Source organism: Triplophysa dalaica, chromosome 13 (genome assembly GCF_015846415.1).
Source record: "Triplophysa dalaica isolate WHDGS20190420 chromosome 13, ASM1584641v1, whole genome shotgun sequence".
NCBI lineage: Eukaryota > Metazoa > Chordata > Actinopteri > Cypriniformes > Nemacheilidae > Triplophysa > Triplophysa dalaica.
In genome coordinates, this window is record NC_079554.1 from 15,263,246 (window position 1) to 15,285,259 (window position 22,014).

Below are 22,014 nucleotides of genomic sequence, written 5' to 3' on the forward strand. Positions count from 1 at the left end.
TTCTGGTGCCCAGAGGATAGAGCAGTCCGACAGTCAAGGCTCCAGTGCCTCTCTCAGCTCCCTGATAAGCGTTGTGTTATCACTTAATCACTGGCTAAAGGACACTGTGTCCCTTTAGCAGGAGAATGTGAACGTACAGTTTCATACAATAGATGTTGAGGGGTCTTGCAATCATTCTTCACTGCCTTCTGTATACATTTTAAAGCCATAGCCAAATTCTTTGTGGCATATTTACAATATTAGCGAGTATTCACACTCAACCTAAACTTACCATCCAGTATAGTTTAATGACATACTTCCCATAGCCATTGTAGAGGGGCATATGACCCTTAACTACTTTACACAGGGAGTAGATGTGTTCCCAGGGTCTCCAAGGGTTGGCAGCTGTTTCCGTGGAGACGGGCTTGTCCTCTCCTGTATTGCAGATTTTCCACAGAATGTAGATCTCACTAATGATCCATCGCATGAGCTGAGAAATCACCAGCAGTGGAAGAGAAGGATGAGAGATGAAGAGAACAACATGTGTTATTTAATGGCAACTAAGATAATCACTCTTTTGTCCATCCATGCAGTAATGCAGAGCATCTGAAATGATTTATAAACTCACCTCGCTTGAAAGTAAATGCTCATTTGCTGAGGTAAGGTCAAAAGCAGCTTCATTATCCACAACAACAGGAGTCTGTTATAAATGGACACAAGATAAAACAATAATGCTTTTTTTTCACACAAAAAAATGATTTTTGCTGCTTGTCCGATTATCTTAACTTGCTTAAGTTAAATCAACACAACTTTTGGAAATTTGGTCGCACATGATTTTTTATGTTTAGTCATATAACTGAATCCATTCATGTTGGGACAACATGAAGGAGTTGTGTTGTGTTAACATAAAATAGTTAAAGTTGGGTAGAAGACTTGCTGGATTTCCCATAAACAACATTTAGAGAGTTATTTTCTTAAAACATTGAATCGTATTTATTTATTTAAATAAAATAAACTATTGGCCTAAAAATTATTGGAAAAAAATTAACTTACAAAAATGTATATGTTGCCTCAGAAATAAACACTAAAACAATAATAAAAAAGCTTAAACAAAAATGTATTAATCTTATCAATATAAAAAAAACAATAAATGAACAAATAAATAACAAAGTTGCTAAATATTTTAAAAGTAAAAATAAAAGATAATTTAAAATATGAATAAAAAGCTATGGATGATAAACTCTTACCTTATTAATTATATACTCAGAAGGACGTTTCCAGGTGTGAACTTTTAAAGAGGAAGGAAGTTCAACCATTCCTTCTTGATCATCAAAGAACTGTTGACACAGAAAATGGCTCACTGATTCAGATTGTCATTCAGAAGGAAAAAGCGCAAAACAAAACCAAAGCAAATAAAGATTGCAAATTAAAGTGATCTGTAAATTGGTATGTTGCCAACTAAACCGAGGCATCAATCAGCATTATTGTTTAATTTTTTATTGCCCTTTCCCTAAAAAATATTTAGAAGGACAAAGACCCTAAAAGTCATCATTACTCACATTATCACTAACCTTGCTGTCTTTTGGGGTTTTTACTGCATCCCATTTCTCTGCATTAACCTCATTGTCATTCCACTCTGGCCAGACAGGGAATCGACTCTTCTGTTCTCCAGGCCCTTCTGACGCACTTGCCACCGCCGAGGATGAGCTACAGACAGTGCACAACTTTAAAGTTTATGCTTGTTATTTATTGTTTAATATTTCAAGCACTTGTACATGCATGTCGTTCAGGAAATGCAAATATAGGCTTGATGAATCTAAGTGTGTACAGTACTAAAGCACTACTGAACAGCGCTGTAACATACAGTTCTCTGTTGATTTGAAAAAAACTGAAAAAATAACAATATTAATAAACAAAATGTAAGTAAAAAAGATAAACAAATTGCCAAAAACAAATGTTGCAAATCACATTCAATTAACGATTATAGTAACGAATCTGCAGTCGAATCTTACTCTTTTTTGGGAGAGTATCCTGGCGAAGAAGCGACGAGGCTGGATGAGGACGCTTTTTTCTTTGGTGTTTTAGACATTGCAGTTTTGTGTCTTTTTGGCCTGTCTCTAAGCTAAAAGTTCATATTTTGAAGCAACACTTGGCTGACTAAAGCGGAGAAGCAAATAGTAAACAGAGGGTGATACTGAGGCTGAAGGGAAAGTTTGCTTGTTGCCAGGCGACAGGATCGCTTGGGATTGCCGACAGCTCGAGCGCAGGGCTTTATTAGCGCCTCACGCCAATGAACAGCTTCTGCTATTTACTGCTTTAATGCACGCGTCTATTAATTAAGATAATAGTTGGTTCCAAAATGAGATTTTTTTTCATGTTTTTATATTGTGCATTCAATTTATATCAGTCGGTTTGTTTTGATTTACATGTACATTTATTCATTTAGCAGAAGCTTAAATCCAAAGCGATTTACATATGGGGTAAACAATGGAAGCAATTGTGACAGCATATGAACAACACAAAGTATAATTGCCGTCAAAAAGACTGGTCTCATATAACCTACCACAGAATACAGAGCTAATATTTGTTTTAAGCTTTAATAACTAAAAAAAATACAGCTAACTAACACAATAAAAACATGATAACATAATGAAAAAACATGATTTTTAAACGTTTGTGTTCATTTTGGAACCAAACTCTTCTGATTCCTAAAAACAAACAAATAAGATCAAATGTGTATGTGTACCTCGGTTTCATAAGATGTTAAACGCCATTTTGAGTTGTCATAAACTTGGAAACATACCAGCTATTGCAGATTTTAACAAAGCAGTTTTATTTATTCTCACTCTTAAGAAACAGGCATATTTGTCTCATTGAATTATAAAGGCATGAACACAGGTGCCCACATCTCTCATTCAGTAGGCTACCATTGTTCAAAATGAACAAATCCGAATATTTCCCCCATTCGTCGATTGGAGTATAGTTTTGTTTTCTAAGTTTGTACGATTTTCAAATTGTAAAAGTTCAATAAAGTAACCTTCTCAGCATACATTCACTAAATGTGAATTTACTGTTTTGCCATAAAGCAACATCATGAGAACCTTTTTTTGGCAATACTTGATAAAGATATTCCCAGTTAGGGAGGCGTACAGCTCAAGAGTACACTGAATAGATAATATATGCAAAAATATATATTTACTCACCCTAATCTCATATGCCTCGGTATAAAACAGATTAAGTAGTTAATGGAAACCAAGGACTGTACACTCCAAAACAGAACAGATAAGTACCATAAAAACATTATAAAGTAATCTATGTAACTTGCACTACTATACTGTTAGTCTTACTCACTATTTCTTTTAATTTTATTGGGAAAAAAACAAGACATTCTGGAATAAATAATACTTTTCTGTGTTGCACAAAAGAGATTAAATCTTAATGAAGGTGAGGAAATAATGACAGAATTCAGAAATATTTGTGAGGGGGCTATTCTTTAAAAACTGCTTTCCTTCTTTAATAGTGTAATGAACATTCAGTTTTGCGGGGAAACATACACTGGTATTTGTCTACCTATGACATTGATTTACCTTTTTTCATTATATTCAATTTTAAAACATACATACATTTATGATCGGCTTGACATAAAATAACATAGCATTTTGTGGTATAAAACTGACACAGGCCAAGAATGACACAGAAAAAACGGCATTTAAAGCTATCAGATGTTTTTCTCTTTTCATCTATCCTTTCACAGTGCCATCTCCTCTTCAGGTGCACAAACTGACAAGCCTCTTGTGATATACAGTATGTGACCCGTGGCAGGGGTTATCTCTTGTGTTTTTTAAGATAAGGATGGAGGGTGGGATTGTGGTGTAGGTTAGGTGGCATTTTCTTTAGCTCAGTCGCTGGCCTCCGGCTTCCACTGTGGGTATGATGGGACAGGTAAGTGCATCTACATTAGCAACAGCCTGATTTGCTCTCAGCAGGCACAGTTTGTTGGTCCAGTTTAATTCGGTCACCATTGATCTCTTCATACGGAAGGCCTTTGTCATTGAGAAGGATGTTCTCCACCAGGAATCGGGCGGCCTCATCTACGTTAATGTTTTCCTGCAGTGAAAAGAGAAGATATTAAGTCAATGTGAAATCAAAATTGATGCACATTATTAGTCTTATTGTTGAGATTGATTGTTGGGTGTCGGATGTACGCCTCTGTGTGAATGCCAGCCTGCTAAATTTGACATGTTCTGTTTAAGCCATCTTTCTGGAACATTAGGATCAATTACAATACTGTCAATAGACAAAACTTGTTAAGCCAAATTGATGCGTGGTGAGACTCAGCCTTTGAGAGGTACTTCAGGATAATGGTGGATTGATGTCACCCGCCTACACCATCTCTGTACTCATCACTCTTACAAGACGATTCGCTCGCTTTCCATTTACATCCCTATATCCCTGAGCAGTTTCTGAGTTCAAAGCGAGAGGTTGTAAATTTGGATAACTTGAGTGAAGGTGGAAAAAATAGGTTAAACAAAAGCCAACCATCAGTACTTGACATTCATCCAGAGAACTGAGCTAGATACGGGTTGGCACAGGCAATTCAGTGGGACAATTTCTGTTTCTGTGAGAATGTCCAGCATAGTAAAAGAACATGCGAGAGAAAAAATTCAATGAAATGATATACGGCTCTATTTTTGTTTATATGTTTAAAATTGTAATATAAAATACAGGTTATAAGATTAAAAATAGTATTTTTTTCACTATATATCAACTGCACTTTGAGCTCAAGCTTTTTCTTGAAACTAGTTAATATTGTTAGCACTTGTATGATAAATTACCTGTGATTTTCATAACTTGTAAGTTAGCTTTAATAAAAGCATCTCCTAAACAAGATTAGTATAGTTTACTAAAATTAAAACTTGAAAAAACATTTCTGTTAGTTGAAATCAAATATTCTCCGAAAAATTACAGGAAAAACTTAAATACATTGAAGGCACTAAATCTATAATAATAAACAAAAACTAAGCTCAAACTAAAGTAAAAATAAATCAATCTACAGGAACTTAAAAAATAAACGAATAGATATAAAACGATATAAGCATATATTGCAAAAAATTCAAAAAATAACAAAAAATAACAAAAGATAACAAAAAATAACAAAAAATAACAAAAAATAACAATGGAAAAAGGTTAAAAGCTGTTATGTAAATTATTTCCTACGTGTGACTGCGAGCAGTTGGTATTTTGTAACTAACTTTAATTTTCAAGCTTTTTATAAATTCATAGGACTGTTTCAAGGTATGATTTTCAGAAAGTGTTCTGTGTCCCTGTCTGTTTGAAGGGAAGTGACCTGTCGTAACCTCATCTGGTCACAAAATCTTCAAACCGGTTGATATAATTGGCATTTAAAGCGATGCGCATGTGGCATTGTGAAACTTGTTTAAACTGTATCCACAGACATGCTATGAAACTATTATGATAATCGATTAGGGCTACAGAGCTCACAGAAGCCCTGTGGCCTGCTTGTCTGCCCACACGGCGATACATGATGCATGCTTATAAACAAAACATTTTCTTTCACTGGTTCAAATCGTAATGTTCTGCAATTGTCTGGAACTTGTTTTCATTACAATTTCTCCTCAGGGACCAGGGTTGTGTTTCATTCAGCCTATCGAAATTGTGAACTGTAAACAGAATTATGATTTTGTTCAAGGAAGTGGATTTAAATGAATACAAATTCAGCGTGTGTCTTCTGGACGTTTGTGCTTCTGTTCTTTACATCTTTCAAAATGGTCAGTATGAAACAAAATGGTCAGAAAGAAAGAGATTGGGACATAGAGCAAGACACGAGGAACAGTGGCTGCTTGTCTAGACACAAGGATGTCCTCATAGATGAGAGCCATTAACATAAACACACGTGCATGCACGTGCACACAAATACACACGACAGGTGCCAGAGCTCCCCGCCAGACATCTGTGTGTTGAGTCCCTGACCGAGAGATCTATTTCAGAAACATGTGCTTATGCAGACCGGGCTGTGACACCTTCTGTTAAACAGTCAGGACCAGACAGCACCACAGGGAGACAGAAACCCAACATAATAGCACTTTTTTTAAAAGCAAGACACATGCAAGATATTTAAGGCCAAATCTTGTGACTAGAAATTTTTAAGGGGTACAATTAAGCTGAGTGTTAAATACCTCCCCAAATCACATACACTGGCATAGACAACGTATTCCCTAGAATTAACACCAGACACTTCCTCCTCCACCCTGTTCGTCTATTTTCATTCTCTCCCTCGAGTCTATTTCTCTATAGCTGTCAAACAAGTGAGCTTTCAGCAACTACATTTTTCTATGCGGCATCCCTCAGTTATGTGTGTGTGTGCAGGAAAGAAAGAGAAGATTAATACGCACAGAAACATATCAGAGAGTCGGCTGATGTAAGACTATAAACACATATTTCTCTATCTTTGCAAGAAGCTCAGTGACAATGTATCTTGACAGCCATTTGTAATAACAAACGCCATGGAACTCAGCATACTGCAGGCACTACAAATCCTTTTTTATATAGAAAGAACATAACTTTTATGATACATTTTTATACGTAGACAGCAGTGGTCCCCTGTGTTTTAAAGAAATACTTCTACTTCTCAGTAGTCTTGAATTCCCAAATGTATGGTGATTTTCTGCCAATCAAATTTAAGACTCCAAAAATCTACAGGGATGATGATGCCTATATTGCTTATGTACAGAATATTAAGATCCAGCATTCGTATGACTTGATTATTATATTGCACTTCTTCTGGATTGACCTGCAGTGTTTTGTTAAAATGCAGCCGGCAAAGTTCTAATCAGGTCTAGAAATTATGTGACTAAACCATAAAGCTAAGTAGTTTATTTGTATCTTTCTAATATAGACAGTTGCATAAAGATAATAGTTTGATATATTTAAAAAAATGTTTAAAATATTTATTTATAATTTAATCTTTTTTAATTTTTGTGCACAAATGCAAAATGTGTTCAAATTACTCAAAATAATGGACCAAATCAAATTTGTCAATTCCAGTGTATAGATGTGACATTTTCAGGCAAAACTTGAAATATAACTCATGTTGATAGAGTCTAGACTCTAGACCAATGGTTCTCAAACTGGGGGCCCATGGTGGATCCAGGGGTCACAGATTTTATGTCATTTTACAAAATATAAAAATGTACTGTATTATAGATTCTATGCAATCAAACATCAGAAAGATAAGACCACCAACCAGTTCCTGCATTGTATACCCGAATATATGTTTGGTTTATTCAAAATTTGAAGTTTAAGATTATATTTTTTCATTTGGGGGACAGCAAAGCACTCTAAATGAAGGGGGCCTTACAACCAAAAAATTTGAGAACCACTGGTCTAGACCAGAGGTTCCCAAAGTGGGGGTCGCAAGGCCGCTATTGTGGGATCGCAAGATGATTTCCAGAATTTTATTTTTTATTAGAAATAGCGTATGTAATCAATAAGTGTAGCAAAATATAAAAATATTAGTTAAGTTTAAAATAAAACCAGGCAAACGAAAAGCCATCAGTCTTAGGAATTTCCTCACCCTCCATCATGACCCCTGACGTGATTACGTCACATTAACGACATTAATTAGGTTAGGTGCATGAAGTAAATTTACAGCACCACGTTAAACAGTCCCATGTGCACACAGATTATTTTTCAGGCTTTAAATTTAGGATATTTTTATTTGTCAAAATTAAACATTGATTTAAATCGACCAAAGACAAGGAGGCCAGCGGAGGAGGGCGGAGAAGTGCCGCAGTCAGCAGAAATTTTCTACTTAAAAAAAGGGAAATAAACATCCATTATGGATGTGACAAAAGGATACCATTTTGAGAAACAACATACAGTTGAGCTCAAAATTATTCATATTCATGATTTGGTGCACACAGAGATAAACCCCATTTGTAAAATAATAAACATTGCTGTATCGTTAATGTTTTGGGGTTAATTCTCTGCTGGAGATCCTGGATGTCTTGTTCAGAGTACTGTAGATGACATCATGGATTTCAGAAAATACCAACAGATAAAAAAATCTGTACCTGCTAGGAGTCACTTAATGAACCAAGCTTGGATATTCCAACAGGACAATGTTCAAAAACAAACATCCAAAATCAAAACAAGATGGGTCATTGAGCACAAGACAAAGCTTCTGCCGTGGTCATCCCAGATCCCTGACCTAAACCCTACAGAAAATGAGTGGGGAGAACTGAAGAGGAAAAGCTGAAGGGTCTGGAGTGATTCTGGATGAAGCAATTCTGGGTGAAGTCTCTGATCTCTTGTCAGGTGTTCTCTAAACTCATTACGCATTATAGGTGAAGACTCAGAGCTGTTATCTTGGCAAAAAGGAGGCTGCAAAAAGTACTGCAAAAAAACATTTCTTTCATAATGAGATTCCCCTCCCCATTTCAAATTCCTGCTCTCTAATGAAAGGTTACATTTTTGGATTGTTTTAAATAAAAGATCTAAAGGCTTTTATAATGCAGATGTATTTTTACAGCCTTCTCTGATTGATCATATGTATATGGTATGAATAATTATGAGCTCTACTGTACTTTATAGGATTTCTGTGAAATACTATTTACAAATTTTAAGCAATAAAACCAAATTGATGGCTTTAAATAGCACATTAAATAATAATTTTCAATTCTCATGTACCCATTTATGAAGAATATGGTCCATTATGGACGCTTTAAAAAATGCATAAAGAACTGAGAAGCATCATTTTAAACCACCAAATACTGACCAAAATCTGTGCTAACAGTATGGAAGCTTAACATGAAATTGACCATATGATAATACCAATGATCCTAGAACTGTCATCTTCTGATAATACCCTAAGCCAAATCCACTGGAGGTGAAAGAGCATTTTCCAACAAAGCTATTTAGTTTAGGACACTCGTTCTATCAGTGTTTGAAGCTCAAACACGATTTCTTTCTTTAAGCCCACACTGAAGGCTTGTGTTTACCCAGGCATATCAGTAAATGACCGTAGTCTTTTTTAATCCTGCTGCCCTGATGCTTTTGTCTGGCACACTGGGGGGTTTTTGAGGCTCTATAGTTTGTGATGTTGCTTTGGAACAATGTACTGTGAAAGCCCTATTTGAATATATACGTAAAGACATTAAACTGTCTATCTCTATGAGAAATGGCCCCAGTTAAGACCAAAAGTTTCTCCCTTGAAAATCGTACACACTTCATTGCATCACATGACGAGTCACACACTGCACACTTGATATACATCTGATGGTTTATGCACACAAGGAGTGGCTAATGTTATGGATTATGTTAGGACTGCCCTAGTTGCGCTGTTTGGGCCTAATACCATTGAGAATGTCAGCCATTTTTAACACATGAGCTAACATGGCAGCTTTCATGGTCGTCTGAGCTGATTAGTCAGGAAAGGTGTAGAAAAAAGCTTCTATCCGTAGCAAAAACCTCTTGTGACCACGCACAAACAAACACAAAAATAGTGTTAGTGTATAATCAGTGTACTTTACCTTAGCTGATGTTTCAAACCAACCCAGAAATCCAGCTTCTTTGCAGAAGTTGTCCATAAGAGAAGCATTGTTTGATCCATCTTTTTTCTGATCACATTTATTGGCCAGAAGGACAGAAGGGATTGGAGTTCCATTGGCTAGTTTCACCTTGCTGTCCAAATCGTGCTTCCACTTTGAAACAGCCTCAAATGTAGAGCCTCGAGTAATGTCGAAAACCACGAACGCACCTACAGCCTCCTTATAGTAAACCCTGGTCATGTTCCCAAAGCGTTCTTGACCTAAATGAGACAAAAGGCAAAATGAATGGGGTCAAAAAAACATAAGCGTTTTCAACCAAATTACAAAGGCTACGCTTTTCATTATTTTCCTCAAAGCTATCTAAAACAGTTCGTTTAGCATGTTACACTGCACTCATTTCAGTTCTATCCCGAAGCACATAATGTCTGGGTACGTGTGGACAGAGGCTGTCTGAGATCTGCTGCTCTGTCTCACAGTTCATCTCGCCCGTGGAGGGATAAAGCCCAGCACTGCACCAAATCTTCGAAAGCTAGATGGACAGAAAAAAAGAAGAGCGAAGAATTCGCCCAGCGGTATTTGCTAATAACACATCAAAGAACTCCCTTTTCATATCCATCACACCTCAATTCACCACAACGATTTCCTCCTGTTTTATGTCATATTGGATTGATATGTAAAAACTAAAAAAATTTTAGTACACAATTCATACTGTACAATACAGCATGGAAAGAAAAGAGATGAAGTAAAAATGGCAAATATTTGAAACTGAAAAAGAATGGAGAAGGGAACAGCTTTCGGATCAAAAGTGAAAATGGCATTCAGACTCGCTTGAGGAAAGAAACTGAGCTTGACCTCTTTTCTCATACAACACGCTGAGGCAAAAAAAAGAGATTGTGAGGAGGAGAGAAACTTAATAGAGAATATATGATGATCTGAGGGAAATGAGAAACAGACAATTAGAAAAAGAGTAAATGTTGTGCAACGATGGGAACACACAATGAACACGACGTACAGGAAAAGCAATTTGGTGCTTGAATGGAACCAAACTGAAAAAATTTTTCCTTGGAAATTAAAGCATGTAATAGGGAGATAATCACTCGATATATTCTGGATCCCAATGGTCTGGTCCAAGACATGTCTTTTTTATGCGGTATATAGAAAGAATTGGGGGAAACCCATTAAAAGAATCAAAATGATTAAAAAAATTCTCAAAGTCTCAACTTGACATCACAAATGTACAACACCAAGAATTGATCTCAAGCAATAATTGTTACAGCAGCATAACATGTGAAGTCTGTAGATTATGGTTATATTTCATTTATTCGTAATAATAGCATGATTAAACTCAGTCTCACAATATGCACTTAACACTAGCGTATGCCATCCGATGATTTAAAAATGTTAATATGCAAAAAAGTGACCACGGTGTTCTTTTTAAAATAATGCAGTGTGCGTTTTCCCTGAGGAATGACAGTTTTCCAGTTTAGTAAACTTGTGTAGATGAGCAAGTTAAGCCAGAACCCAAATTATTGCTTCAGATCTGAGTTCAGACTGATCACAGGGCTGTCTGTGACGCCTGACACTGCTTTGCTCTACCCCTCTCTCCCTCTCTCTCTCTCTAACTTTGGAGCATGAGGGAAGGAGAGGAAGTGCAGTCAAGCATTAAATGTGTGTTTAAAGGTTTGACTATAGTCATAAAAGCCACATTTTTGTCTTCACAAAAATCTATTTAACAGATATGCAATAAAATCTAAGGACAAATATTTCTTCAGAGGTGTATAAGACCTTACATAATGATGGGTTATGTTTTTTTCATTACCTAAGAATGAACATTTCAACCCCAACGGTCTCCGTTTCATTATCTTCCCTCACTCGGTTACGCACTTCACATGCCAAAAGCTCCTCAGGTCTCTTGGCACTTAATTGCTCTTGATTGCTGGTCTAAATTTAGACCATTTAACCTCAGGTGAGCACACCTGAGGCCTGACACACAAGACAGAACATCATTTTTGGCTTCTTGTCAATTTTGGGCACATGCACAGCCCCTAAAAAATCTTTGAATAGAGAAGTAAAAATACAAAGCACCAGGAGACCAGGGAGAAAGTAGCTTGTGAATGTATTTTGTGAGATCAGCCAGCTGTCACGGGGCAAGTCAAGAGTGAAAATTAAAGAACAGCTTTTATGTTTCTAGAAATAACATGAGGAGGACCAGAATCATAACCATGATTGATGTTCCACAATATGCCACGAGTGCCAGCTATTTTCTCAATAATTGAAGGTTCTTTGTTTATGATGCTATTATGGGGTAAAGAGGGCCAACGAGGGGTCAGTACTTTCTACTGACTGAGCAAATATACCTGTGGTGGTTTATAGAAGGAAACTGAAAAAGAAAAGAAGAACTAGTGTTGAAACGGGTGAGGTTTAGCACAGCGTTTTGTATTAACTGAGAAAAAGCCACAGTCTGATGTAATAGTTTCACATTTGCAGGTGCATTCCCTAGTCCCTTACATTGAAATGAGGAAGCGGAGAAAAATATTTTTCTCTAGTTGGTACATTTCGACAAAATGCACTTCGACAAGTCAACCAATTTTTTGGCTGAATGTTTTGCTTGACAGATGAGTTAAATTAATGGACTATTGGATGACTTTTAGTTGTATTGTCCTTGTGGCATTGATCAATACTGGAGCTCCTAACTTTTCAAGCAGGGAATGAGAAAGTGTCAATAATTGTGCAGTGGGAGATCTTTCTCTCATCTCTGCGGAAGCAATGTAAAGAATCAATCTCCATTTATCACAGATCGATGGACTTGTTTTTACATCCCACGAAGGAATCAATGCGACAGGCACAACAGACTCGCCGGTAGCATTTGCAAATATAGCACAGCACAACACTGACAGTTTTACAACAATAAAAGGAACCAGGAGTAAACAAAACCTTTGATGCCATGGTGGTAATAGAGAAGGGCCGATCAATGTTTTTAGAGGTCAATACTGACTTATGATTTATAACATATACGATAAGCTATTGTGTAGACATCGAATTATGAATGAAAATTAATGAATGAATGAAAAAAACTTTATTTCGAACATGTAAAAAAAAAAAAATTACCTAATAAATAAATCAACAACAAAACAAATAATCGTGACGTATACATATCCGAAAAGGAGCAGGAAGAAGCAACTATCTGCTTGTATAATCCTACCCCTTTCTCCACTGCTCAAATAATATCATCCTTTTATATTTATGATTCTATCACATAAGCTTATCAATTTAAAATAATCACAATTATATACATATGGGCAATTCCAGCATTATTGACGTGACATTCTGCATTATGGACGTGACATAAAATTAACAGAGAATGAATTTGTTACAATTATATTGAACAATCCGTTTATATTTTACTGAAGCCTTGTTGATAGAGTCTAAACATAAAAAATGTCACTTATGCTGAGATAGATAAACACATCCCCAATATCTAATAGCGAGTTGTGATCGGGCGATGCACCTTCTCTGCAATACGAGAAGCAATGTGCTGTTTTCGAGTGTAATGCTGCCGAACAGACGCGAGCTGGCTTTATTGTATGTAGTGATAATGTCCAAATTTGGCACATCGAGAGTGTATTTTTACACTGCAGACGAGAGCAGCACGTTCGAGTTGCTCTGAGCACATGCAGCAGAAGCATCTCTTCTAGCTCCATGCCAAAGTCCGCTTCACGAAAGTCATGCCACTCGGCGGCCTTTCAGACACCTATTAACGTCTTAGCAAGAGCGCCTCCAAGCATTGCATTTCTTCTAATTAATTGCAATGGCAGTGATGCACTTTGTTAATATATTATCTTTGGCCTTTCCCATTGAGCCCGCGTTTACGCTTACAAGTTTTCATTACGTCATTTGAATTACTCTGATGCATCATATCTCTTCAAGAAGCTTATTTAACTGGCGTGTTGATGAACAGTAAACCAAAAACTGCTGTGAGCTGCCAGTGTAAATCTTTACATTTATTAAATACACCAGTCATTTGAAGAAGTTTTTTTTTGCTTAAAGATAATAAAATAAGTCAAGTAAAATAAAGAGAATTTCAGAAAAATATTTTTTTTCTTAAGTTTTTACTGTTCCTGTAACATAAGCATTAAACAATCAAAAAACACTTTAATGCGCCGAAGCCATCAGAACCTAACCGAAAACCGTAGGCCATAAACTGAGGTCCGTATTGAACCGTGGGTGAGATGTATTGTTGCATCCTTAATTTCTATAAAATAAAATGCACAATCCTGAAGGAATAATCCCCAATGAATGGAGAAGGACTGCCTCTTTATAGAACATAAAATAGTTCTTTTATATTAATTTTCATGTGTCCATTTATGAGAAATATGCGTTATGGATGTGACAATCCTGAAAATGCAACTTGCCTGACTATGAAAATCATACACTAAAAATAAAACAAATGCTTAACAAATTTGAAGAGAGATCTCACATGGGAATATGAACCATCAAATGTTAAAATCTGTGCTATTACCATAAAAAAAAAACACTGGTAAAAACGTATTGTTTTCGTGAAAAGGTTGACATTTTCACAGAATTGCCCATATAGTCGTTCTTATCTCTAAATAACTCAGAACTCGAAAAACCCACATAGTTACATTTATATCCACCATGAGGAAGAATAATGTCCGAAAACTAAACTAAAGCAAACAAAACAATAAAAACAACAGCCAACCCCCTCCCCCCAAAAAATCGAATCAAATAAACAATCAATAAATATACAAATGAATAGGTGAAGACACCTTGTCAAAAGCCTTCTTCCTCCCTATACCTTGTATTGTATTATACCTATTATTATGAGAGATACTACTTAATGACCAAAAGTATGTTTACATTTACATTTAAATGTAAAGTATGTTTAAAGGAATGCACTTACATTAAAGGGCACCCCTAAATGAAGATTCTGTCATCATTTACTGTTTACTCACGTCTTGTCAATTCAAACCTGTATGACTTTTTTTCTGCAGAACTCGCAAATGTTAGTAAGCAAACACAATGGTTCCCATGCAAGTAATTGAGTACCACCGCTGTTCAGTCATCTACTTCATTCAAAATATATTCTTTTGTGTTCTGGAGAAGAAAGTACTCATACATGTTTGAAATTACAAGAGGGTGAGAAAATAATGACAGAATTGTCATTTTTGGGTGGACTAAATGTTTTGTTTTTAAATCCGTTATAATAAGTACATATTTGGGCAGGGCAGGCAAATTATTTCACTATATGTTTTTATTAAGACACTTTATATCCTGGGTTTATAACAGGGGACTATGAAAATAAATAAATAAATAATTCAAAGCAAAAAGAACGGCACGGAACCAAATTTAAGACTACAGAGAGACATCCTTATCTGATAATGCAGGCACAAAAAACAATGCAATTGCTAAATGGCAAAACAAAAAGAATTCTGCATTGTATGATTTAGTTTATTGCCATTTCTATGATGATATTTTCTGTGGTTAAGCGTTGTCATCATTAAGAAAGAATATTCATGAGGTACACATATGCAAATGAGTGTGTTAATGGGAATTGTGCCATTCTTCATAAAAAACTGATTTTGGTTTTCTTAGTCTTTAGTATACAAGAATAGTAATCCGTATTGCAGTCCTACAAGTTAATAAAAAATAACTACTAATCTGATTGCCATTATACGTTAATGTTTTACTAAAAACTCATTTAAAATGGTACCAGAAAATTATATATTTTTTAAATCAAATGTAAAATACATAAAAATGTGAGTCCTTAATTAGATGGGAGACATATGCTTGATGTTATAGTCAAACATGTTATGTGTAGGCCAAATGAGCCATGAAGTATATAATATATGAAAAAATAGGTCTCATGACCTCATTGAATGAAAGGAACAAAGAAATGCTGCTCAAATCACACATATAGAGCAAAAATCCATTGATCTAAAGTTATGATTCTTTACCTCCTGATCCTCATGTGAGACTGAAACTGATGAAACACAACGGAGAACTACATTATATATTGATTTCCTCATACATACATTGTACAGTACAGTACAGTATTGTTCATTATCTTAAACCACATCTGAACAAATCTGTGCATTGTTAAATATAACAGCTATAATGTTTGTGATTTCTTACAGTTTACTTTAAGGCTTAAGATACTTAAAAGACAACAACAGAAGAGACAGCGGCGAAAGGAGACAGGGATACTCGCTGTCCATAGCCATGACAACCTTAAGTTTCTCCTGCGTGGCCTTTATCAAGATAACAATCTTGTGGGTGTGTTGCTATGGCAACAATCCAAGCCAGACGAGCCAGCTGCATATTTTTGTGATGCTCCGTAGAACAAAAACACAATTCAGACACTCGGAACCGTTGACCAACAGTACGTCGCGGCTAATGACTAGATACAGAGGTCTCATGGTGCTTGGGGAGCGAGTACCCGCAATAACCACGAAAAACTGTTACCAAATTATTATAATAAGTCCTGGAGAAATACAACCACCTATTTTTTTGCAAGATTAATGCATTACTTCATTACTTCAGCAGGCATTAACTGGTGGTTTAGCATTGATCGATGTTGACACATCTGGCTAGGCTCCCAAGCACCTAAAAATCTGAAATCCCCAGCCAGTTCTGATATATTTTGAGAAATGTATCAGTGGTTGTGTCCATACAATAGACGTCAATGGTGGCCAATGCTGTTTTGTTACCTACATTCTTCAAAATATCTTCTTTTGTGTTCTGCAGAAGAATGAAAGTCATACAAGTTTGGAATGATAATAAGGGTAAATAAATGATGATTTTTAAGTGAACTATCCCTTTAAGGTCTCTCAACCGTCAAGCCCCGTGTCTGTAATAAGCATGTCCCTTCCAGACAGCCCCAGTGGATGACTGCTATTCCAGGCAAAGGTGGGCGGATGAGCCCCAGCTTCAGTCAGGGTCCGACACATAGGTATTTGCAGGAGGCCTTGATTACAGTCATCCAATTCAGGGTCATTATTGTACATGTTGGTCGGTGCGAGACTGCGAGTATGGAAAAACAGCATACTTGATTAGTACCACAGAGCCACCAATTATGTGCATGATTAACAGGGTTAAATAGCGATGTAGAAGTAAATGCATAAATGGAGCCGACTTTAACCATGATACAGGTCCAGACCGGCTTTGGGAACTGGTCCAGGAAGTCACAAAGCTACACAATTGCCGTTGTTGTTAAGAGGAACTAATCTCATGCTTTACCAACAGCCAGCCACCGATTGTTAGAAGATATGTGAGAAATCTCTATTGCAGGCTTACCATAGTAACTTATGACGGCCTCATAACAGTATTTAAGTTTTGTGTAAAAAAACCCCAAAAAAAACAATGCATCTATGCATGATGCACACACAGGACATTTAACAAAGCTCAGTGTCGTCCAGCTGTTCTCCAGACACACGCACAAACCCACTCACCGAAAAAATGCAACCTGTGTAATTCACACATCTTTGATGTTGTCCTTGCAGCTCAATGTGACAACCAAGACTTAGGTGAGAGAATAAAAGGCTAAGTGAGAAAACAGGGAATAAAGATTATGGCTAAAAATTTGTTTTAATAAAACACTGGGGTCTATAAAAAGGACAATCAATGACTGATTAAAAGACACAGCTCAGTCTAGCATGTCTTCAAACCATTGAATAAGACATAAAAACATGAACAGAAAATATAAAGATCCAATGTGTAAATTTTGGAGAAATGCTTGCATTTATTCGATATATATAACTACGTCGTCAGAGGGGTATAAAGACCTTACATAATTAAGCGTTATGTTTTTATTACCTTAGAATGCCTCATTCTATACAACGTACAGTATCGAATAATATCTATATTAACTCATACTGGAATTTATTGCCACACTTGAATGGATATATTCATTTATTAAATTGACCATTCACACGACTAGACCATCTGACCAATCAGATCAGATTAGGCTGACAGAAAGGAGGGGATTAGACAGATGAATCGCCGAACGAATGATTGGAGAGTCAGTCAAGAAGTAAGGTAATAATAACTGCGTATTATTAGAAAACTTGTATGTACGTAAACTTGTTGGACAATCCATTAACCAAAGTAGGACCTTAAAAATCACAAATTATTTACTCTTTAAAATTAATCTGAATTTCATCTGCTGGTTTCTTCGTTTAACAGAGCTTCTTCCAGAAGCGACTGCTATGTTTAATTAACCTACAGATGGTGCTGTTTTCTCGAAGCTTTGAATCTGTTCTCGAAATAGTCATGAGGCTTCATTTTCCAATCAATAGTCACGACATCTTAGTGCTGTGTCAGCCACCGTAGGGCTTTGAAAGGCATGGAGAGTGGTGTTGTGAGCTGTAGGTTGCAATTTGCAAATTCACCGAAGCATGACACTAAATTTCATTCAATAGACTTTTAAATAAACATGTTGAATTACTGGTAGCTAAGGGTGGTTTCACATAAGCACGTTTGTTTGGCACCTGGGTTCAATTAACGTCAGAGTTCGGTTCGTTTGGATGATGTGAGCGCTGTCTTCCGAACCCTTGTGCGTACCCGCGAACTGTACCAGAGTCCGCTTAAATAGGAAGGTCCTGGATGCGGTTCATGTGAACTCCAGTACGGTTCGCTGCTTATATGAACGCAATTGTACCAAATCGCGAAAGTGAACTGGTATTAATGCATAATATTTGGTAAAAATGTGTGCTTGTGTGTGTGTTTCACTCACTTTTCTGATAAGTGTGACTGACTGGCTCCAAGCAGTGAGCTGTATATATCATTTCTGTTCGCCTTCACCGTTCTTAAGGGCATTTGCAGTACATTCGTAAGACTGACGAAAGTGCCGTTATGTGCGAAAAGCATTCAACCGGTTCAAAAACAGAAATGTATAAATTGAGGCATGCAATGTTATGCATTTTGATGCCTTCTCCTGCGTCACGTTACAAGCAACATGGTAAACAGCTGCAGGCTTGATGGCGCAAATAAACCGCTGTTCGGACCCAAATAAAATAATATTATCACAATCCAGCGGGGTCAGGGGGAGCAAATGAACTAGGGTTCAGACCGGGCAATCGAACTAAATGTGAAACCACAGGTTATTTCATCTTGTCATATTTCTTGTCATCATCTTGTCATCTTTCATATTTCATCTTTCATCCTGTCTATTTTTTTAAGCATTGTACAAATTACTGCTTAGACTTCACTATTGAAATTGTCCACATGCTTTGTGTTGATTGTAATAGTCTATTCAGAACAACTGGAAAACCCACTTTTAATAACTTCCTTATGAGCAAAGAACATTCCTGAAGCCAAGGCCAGTAAGAAATGTAAATGTCATAATGGAGATTAGTCAGTGGTATCATGTGTTTGTCTCAAATTCAGAAAGTAGCAACAATTAAATATCACTGCTGTCCTCCATATTTCGTGATTTTCATTTTTTGCCATAAATCCTTATTTTAAGTCACACTTTATGTTTGTCACTTGGTTTTGCAAATATCTAACCAATAAAAAGTATGAAAAACAGCTTGACAACAAAGAATGAATCATCATTTAAAATAAATACATTTCCAAATTGACATATCAGATTGATACAACGTGGCTGCAAAGAGCAGTTCACATCAGGGCTGAATTCTGCAAAAATATGCATCCTTTATAAAAAGTGTGAAAGTCATTACATTCTTACTGTATTCCAGATATCGATTTCATTTGAACCAGGTGATTTATGACAGACAAATGACCAAACCAATGTGGTCTAACAAAGACACAGGATTCAATTTCACAGGATGCTGATGCACATGACGCTGAAATTAAATTGGAATCCAAGCCTGTCCATTTATTTGGTGTGGACATTTGGTACAGTATATTGAATTAAACATGCCTCCATGGTGCTATTGTTCTAAAAGAATACTGCAGTGCAATGCTGTAATCTCTCTTCAGGGAAATATAGTTCTGCAGATTGAAGCAGGACATCAACCTCTAATGACACCAGAGGTGCAGCTATGGGATGAGAGGGTGTGAATAGAATAAAAACCGCTCGCCTCTTAGCTCCGAAATGTCTCAGGAGCGCTTCAGTGTGAAACTGCTGAGTCACTGCAATGATTTTAAAGCATATGAATCAAACGCAAGAACTATGCGGGGTAAACAAAAAATTTGAAATACATAAAATAAAATAAAGAAAGATCTACAGAATTGTGTCTTAAAGGGACAGTTCACCAAAAAATAAACATTATGTCAAAATGTTCCTTTGTTCTGATGATCACAGAGAAAGATATTTGGAAGAGTGTTTACAACCAAACCCTTTTGGCCATCATTGCCTACCATAGTAGGAAAGAGATACAAGGGTAGTCAAAAGTGCCACAGGACTGTTTGCGGTCATACATTCTTCAAAATATATTTTCCTACTATGGTAGTCAACGGTGGCCAATAACGTTTTGGTTACAATCATTCTTCCAAATCTTTTTCAGAAAGAAAGAAAGAAAGAGCGAGAGAGAGAAAGAGAGAGAGTGAAAGAGAGAGAGAGAGAGAGAAAGAAAGAAAGAAAGAAGGAAAAAAAGAAAGAGAGAGAGAGAGAAAGAGAGGGAGAGAGAGAAAGAAAGAAAGAAAGAAAGAAAGAAAGAAAGAGAGAGAGAGAGAGAGAGAGAGAGAGAGAGAGAGAGAGAGAAAGAGAGAAAGAAAGAAATAGAGAAAGAAAGAGAGAGAGAGAAAGAGAGAGAGAAAGAAAAAGAAATGAATGAAAGAAAGAAAAAATGAAAAAATGAAAAAAAAGAAAAAAAGAAAGAAAAAATGAATGAAAGAAAGAAAGAAAGAAAAATGAAAATAAAAAAGATAGAAAGAAAGAGAGAGAGAGAGAGAGAGAGAGAGAGAGAGAGAGAGAAAGAAAGGAAGAAAGAAAAAATGAAAGAAAGAAAGAAAGAAAACCATTTCATATGGCTTTTATGAACGCACGCGAACTTACACAATATTGGCAACGTGACTGTTTGCGTCACTCAGGCTAAAGCGTATTCAGAGTTTGATAACTTGCAGGTTGCTTCATATATTTAAGTCACGTCCAAAATCCAGCTGCCTGAATTTAATAATATCCCGAAAGGCACAAATGCTGTCTAGGTGGACAGCTACAGTAGTTTTTTTTTTACACACAATCACAGTAGTGCCATAAGGCATATCTCCCCCCTCACACCAGTCTCATAACATGACCTACATTCCGTTAGTCATTATGTTCGCTAACGTGATTATTGTGCTCACGCGTATCTGCTTAAACTTTTGTGCTTCCAGAACAGTTCTTCAACATTCGTACGTGCTGATAACGTTCCAACACAATATTTGAGTTTATTCAAAGCACCCAAAAACACTGACATTTACAGTCGCCTTGACGCGGCAAATCTACGTGTGCGCGCTTTAATTATTTCTTTTTTGACTGGTTTATTGATTGACTAGTTTCAATCATTTTATAAGTGTGAGCCAGACTCGCACTTAGGACAGACTGGTGACGTTTGTTTACGTTCGCCACATGTGTAGGTGAAGCTACTTCCCCGCGTAGTCTTACCTGCGATGTCCCACAGCTGTAACCTCACTAGTGTTTTGCTGTCCCAGTTGATGACTTTGAGGGCGAAATCCACGCCTATGGTCGCTCTGTAGTTTTGCGAGAAAAGCTGATGCACGTATCGTTTAATGATGCTCGTCTTTCCAACACCCAATTCCCCGATCACCAACACTTTAAACAGATACTCCTTACACTCCGACACGGACCCGCCTGCCATGCTGTCAGTTAGTGCAACTCCAAATGTCAGTTAAATGAGAAAAAGTTTTGCCACCTCTAAGCGACCACTTCCTTCAGTTTGGAGAAGTGCTCGAAAGCTTCACGTTTCGGGTGAGAGAAGCGTATTCAAACAGAAAGCATAAACTCCCATCTCCTCCCACCGGGCAACCACCTGATAAGTCACAGGACCCGGAAATATCGCGACTGGATTGCTTTTCTATTGCCTGGGGTTTAGGGTCAAAGAAATAAAGAAGTTATGACTCACGAGATGTGGTCTGGTGAGTCGTGTTGGGTAAATACGGAACCACGAAGGGATCGATTTCAACATGCTCTTGAGGGGACACAACTGCAGAGATGTCGAAATCTCAGATTGGTTTGATTAAAAGCAAGTGAGACGCGAACCAGAAGATTAAATAAAAGCACGAGGTTGCAGTTAGACTGCATTGCATTTAAATGAACGTCCTTTATGAAAATTAACCCCGATTTAGTAACCAGTTGTAACCACAAGTTGTTCATGTTCTTAGTAAGGAGTTAAAATAATGATTCTGAATTTGAGATCAGTGCTGAGATCAATAAAATATAATAATATCTTCGTAATAAAACTTAAGCTATACTGAATTGGTTATCAATGTTTGAGAGCCTGTATAAATAAAACCAAATAAGTGCATTGCTTTTCATTGCAGTCAT

At 36.7% G+C, this 22,014-nt stretch overlaps 2 protein-coding genes across 2 annotated transcripts in view; both read right to left on the reverse strand.

Annotated features, from left to right (window-relative positions):
• The window catches only part of adgb (androglobin), a 30,850-nt gene extending 28,650 nt beyond the window's left edge, over positions 1–2,200 (reverse strand). Inside the window, exons 1-5 of the mRNA XM_056763762.1 lie at positions 1,992–2,200; positions 1,551–1,686; positions 1,227–1,316; positions 608–679; positions 272–469 (exon numbers count right to left, since the gene is read on the reverse strand). Of these exons, the coding sequence (XP_056619740.1) occupies positions 272–469; positions 608–679; positions 1,227–1,316; positions 1,551–1,686; positions 1,992–2,068 (573 nt within the window). The 5' untranslated portion in view covers positions 2,069–2,200. The remainder of the gene's footprint in view (positions 1–271; positions 470–607; positions 680–1,226; positions 1,317–1,550; positions 1,687–1,991) is intronic.
• A 588-nt stretch (positions 2,201–2,788) lies between these two features.
• rab32a (RAB32a, member RAS oncogene family) lies at positions 2,789–21,567 on the reverse strand. Its single transcript, XM_056765227.1, has 3 exons — positions 21,115–21,567; positions 9,531–9,808; positions 2,789–4,086 (listed from the first exon to the last, which is right to left on the reverse strand). The coding sequence occupies exons 1-3, from the start codon at positions 21,326–21,328 to the stop codon at positions 3,937–3,939; spliced, it is 642 nt and encodes a 213-aa protein (XP_056621205.1). The 5' UTR covers positions 21,329–21,567; the 3' UTR covers positions 2,789–3,936.
• Positions 21,568–22,014: the final 447 nt, after the last annotated feature.

Coding starts and splice junctions, on each gene's coding strand:
- rab32a (XM_056765227.1), bottom strand. CDS start 21,328: ATGGCAGGCGGGTCCGTGTCGGAGTGTAAGGAGTATCTGTTTAAAGTG. Junction 9,809..21,114: donor ACAGCTGTGGGACATCGCAG/GTAAGACTACGC, acceptor TGTCTCATTTAG/GTCAAGAACGCTTTGGGAAC. Junction 4,087..9,530: donor GGTTTGAAACATCAGCTAAG/GTAAAGTACACT, acceptor TTTTCACTGCAG/GAAAACATTAACGTAGATGA.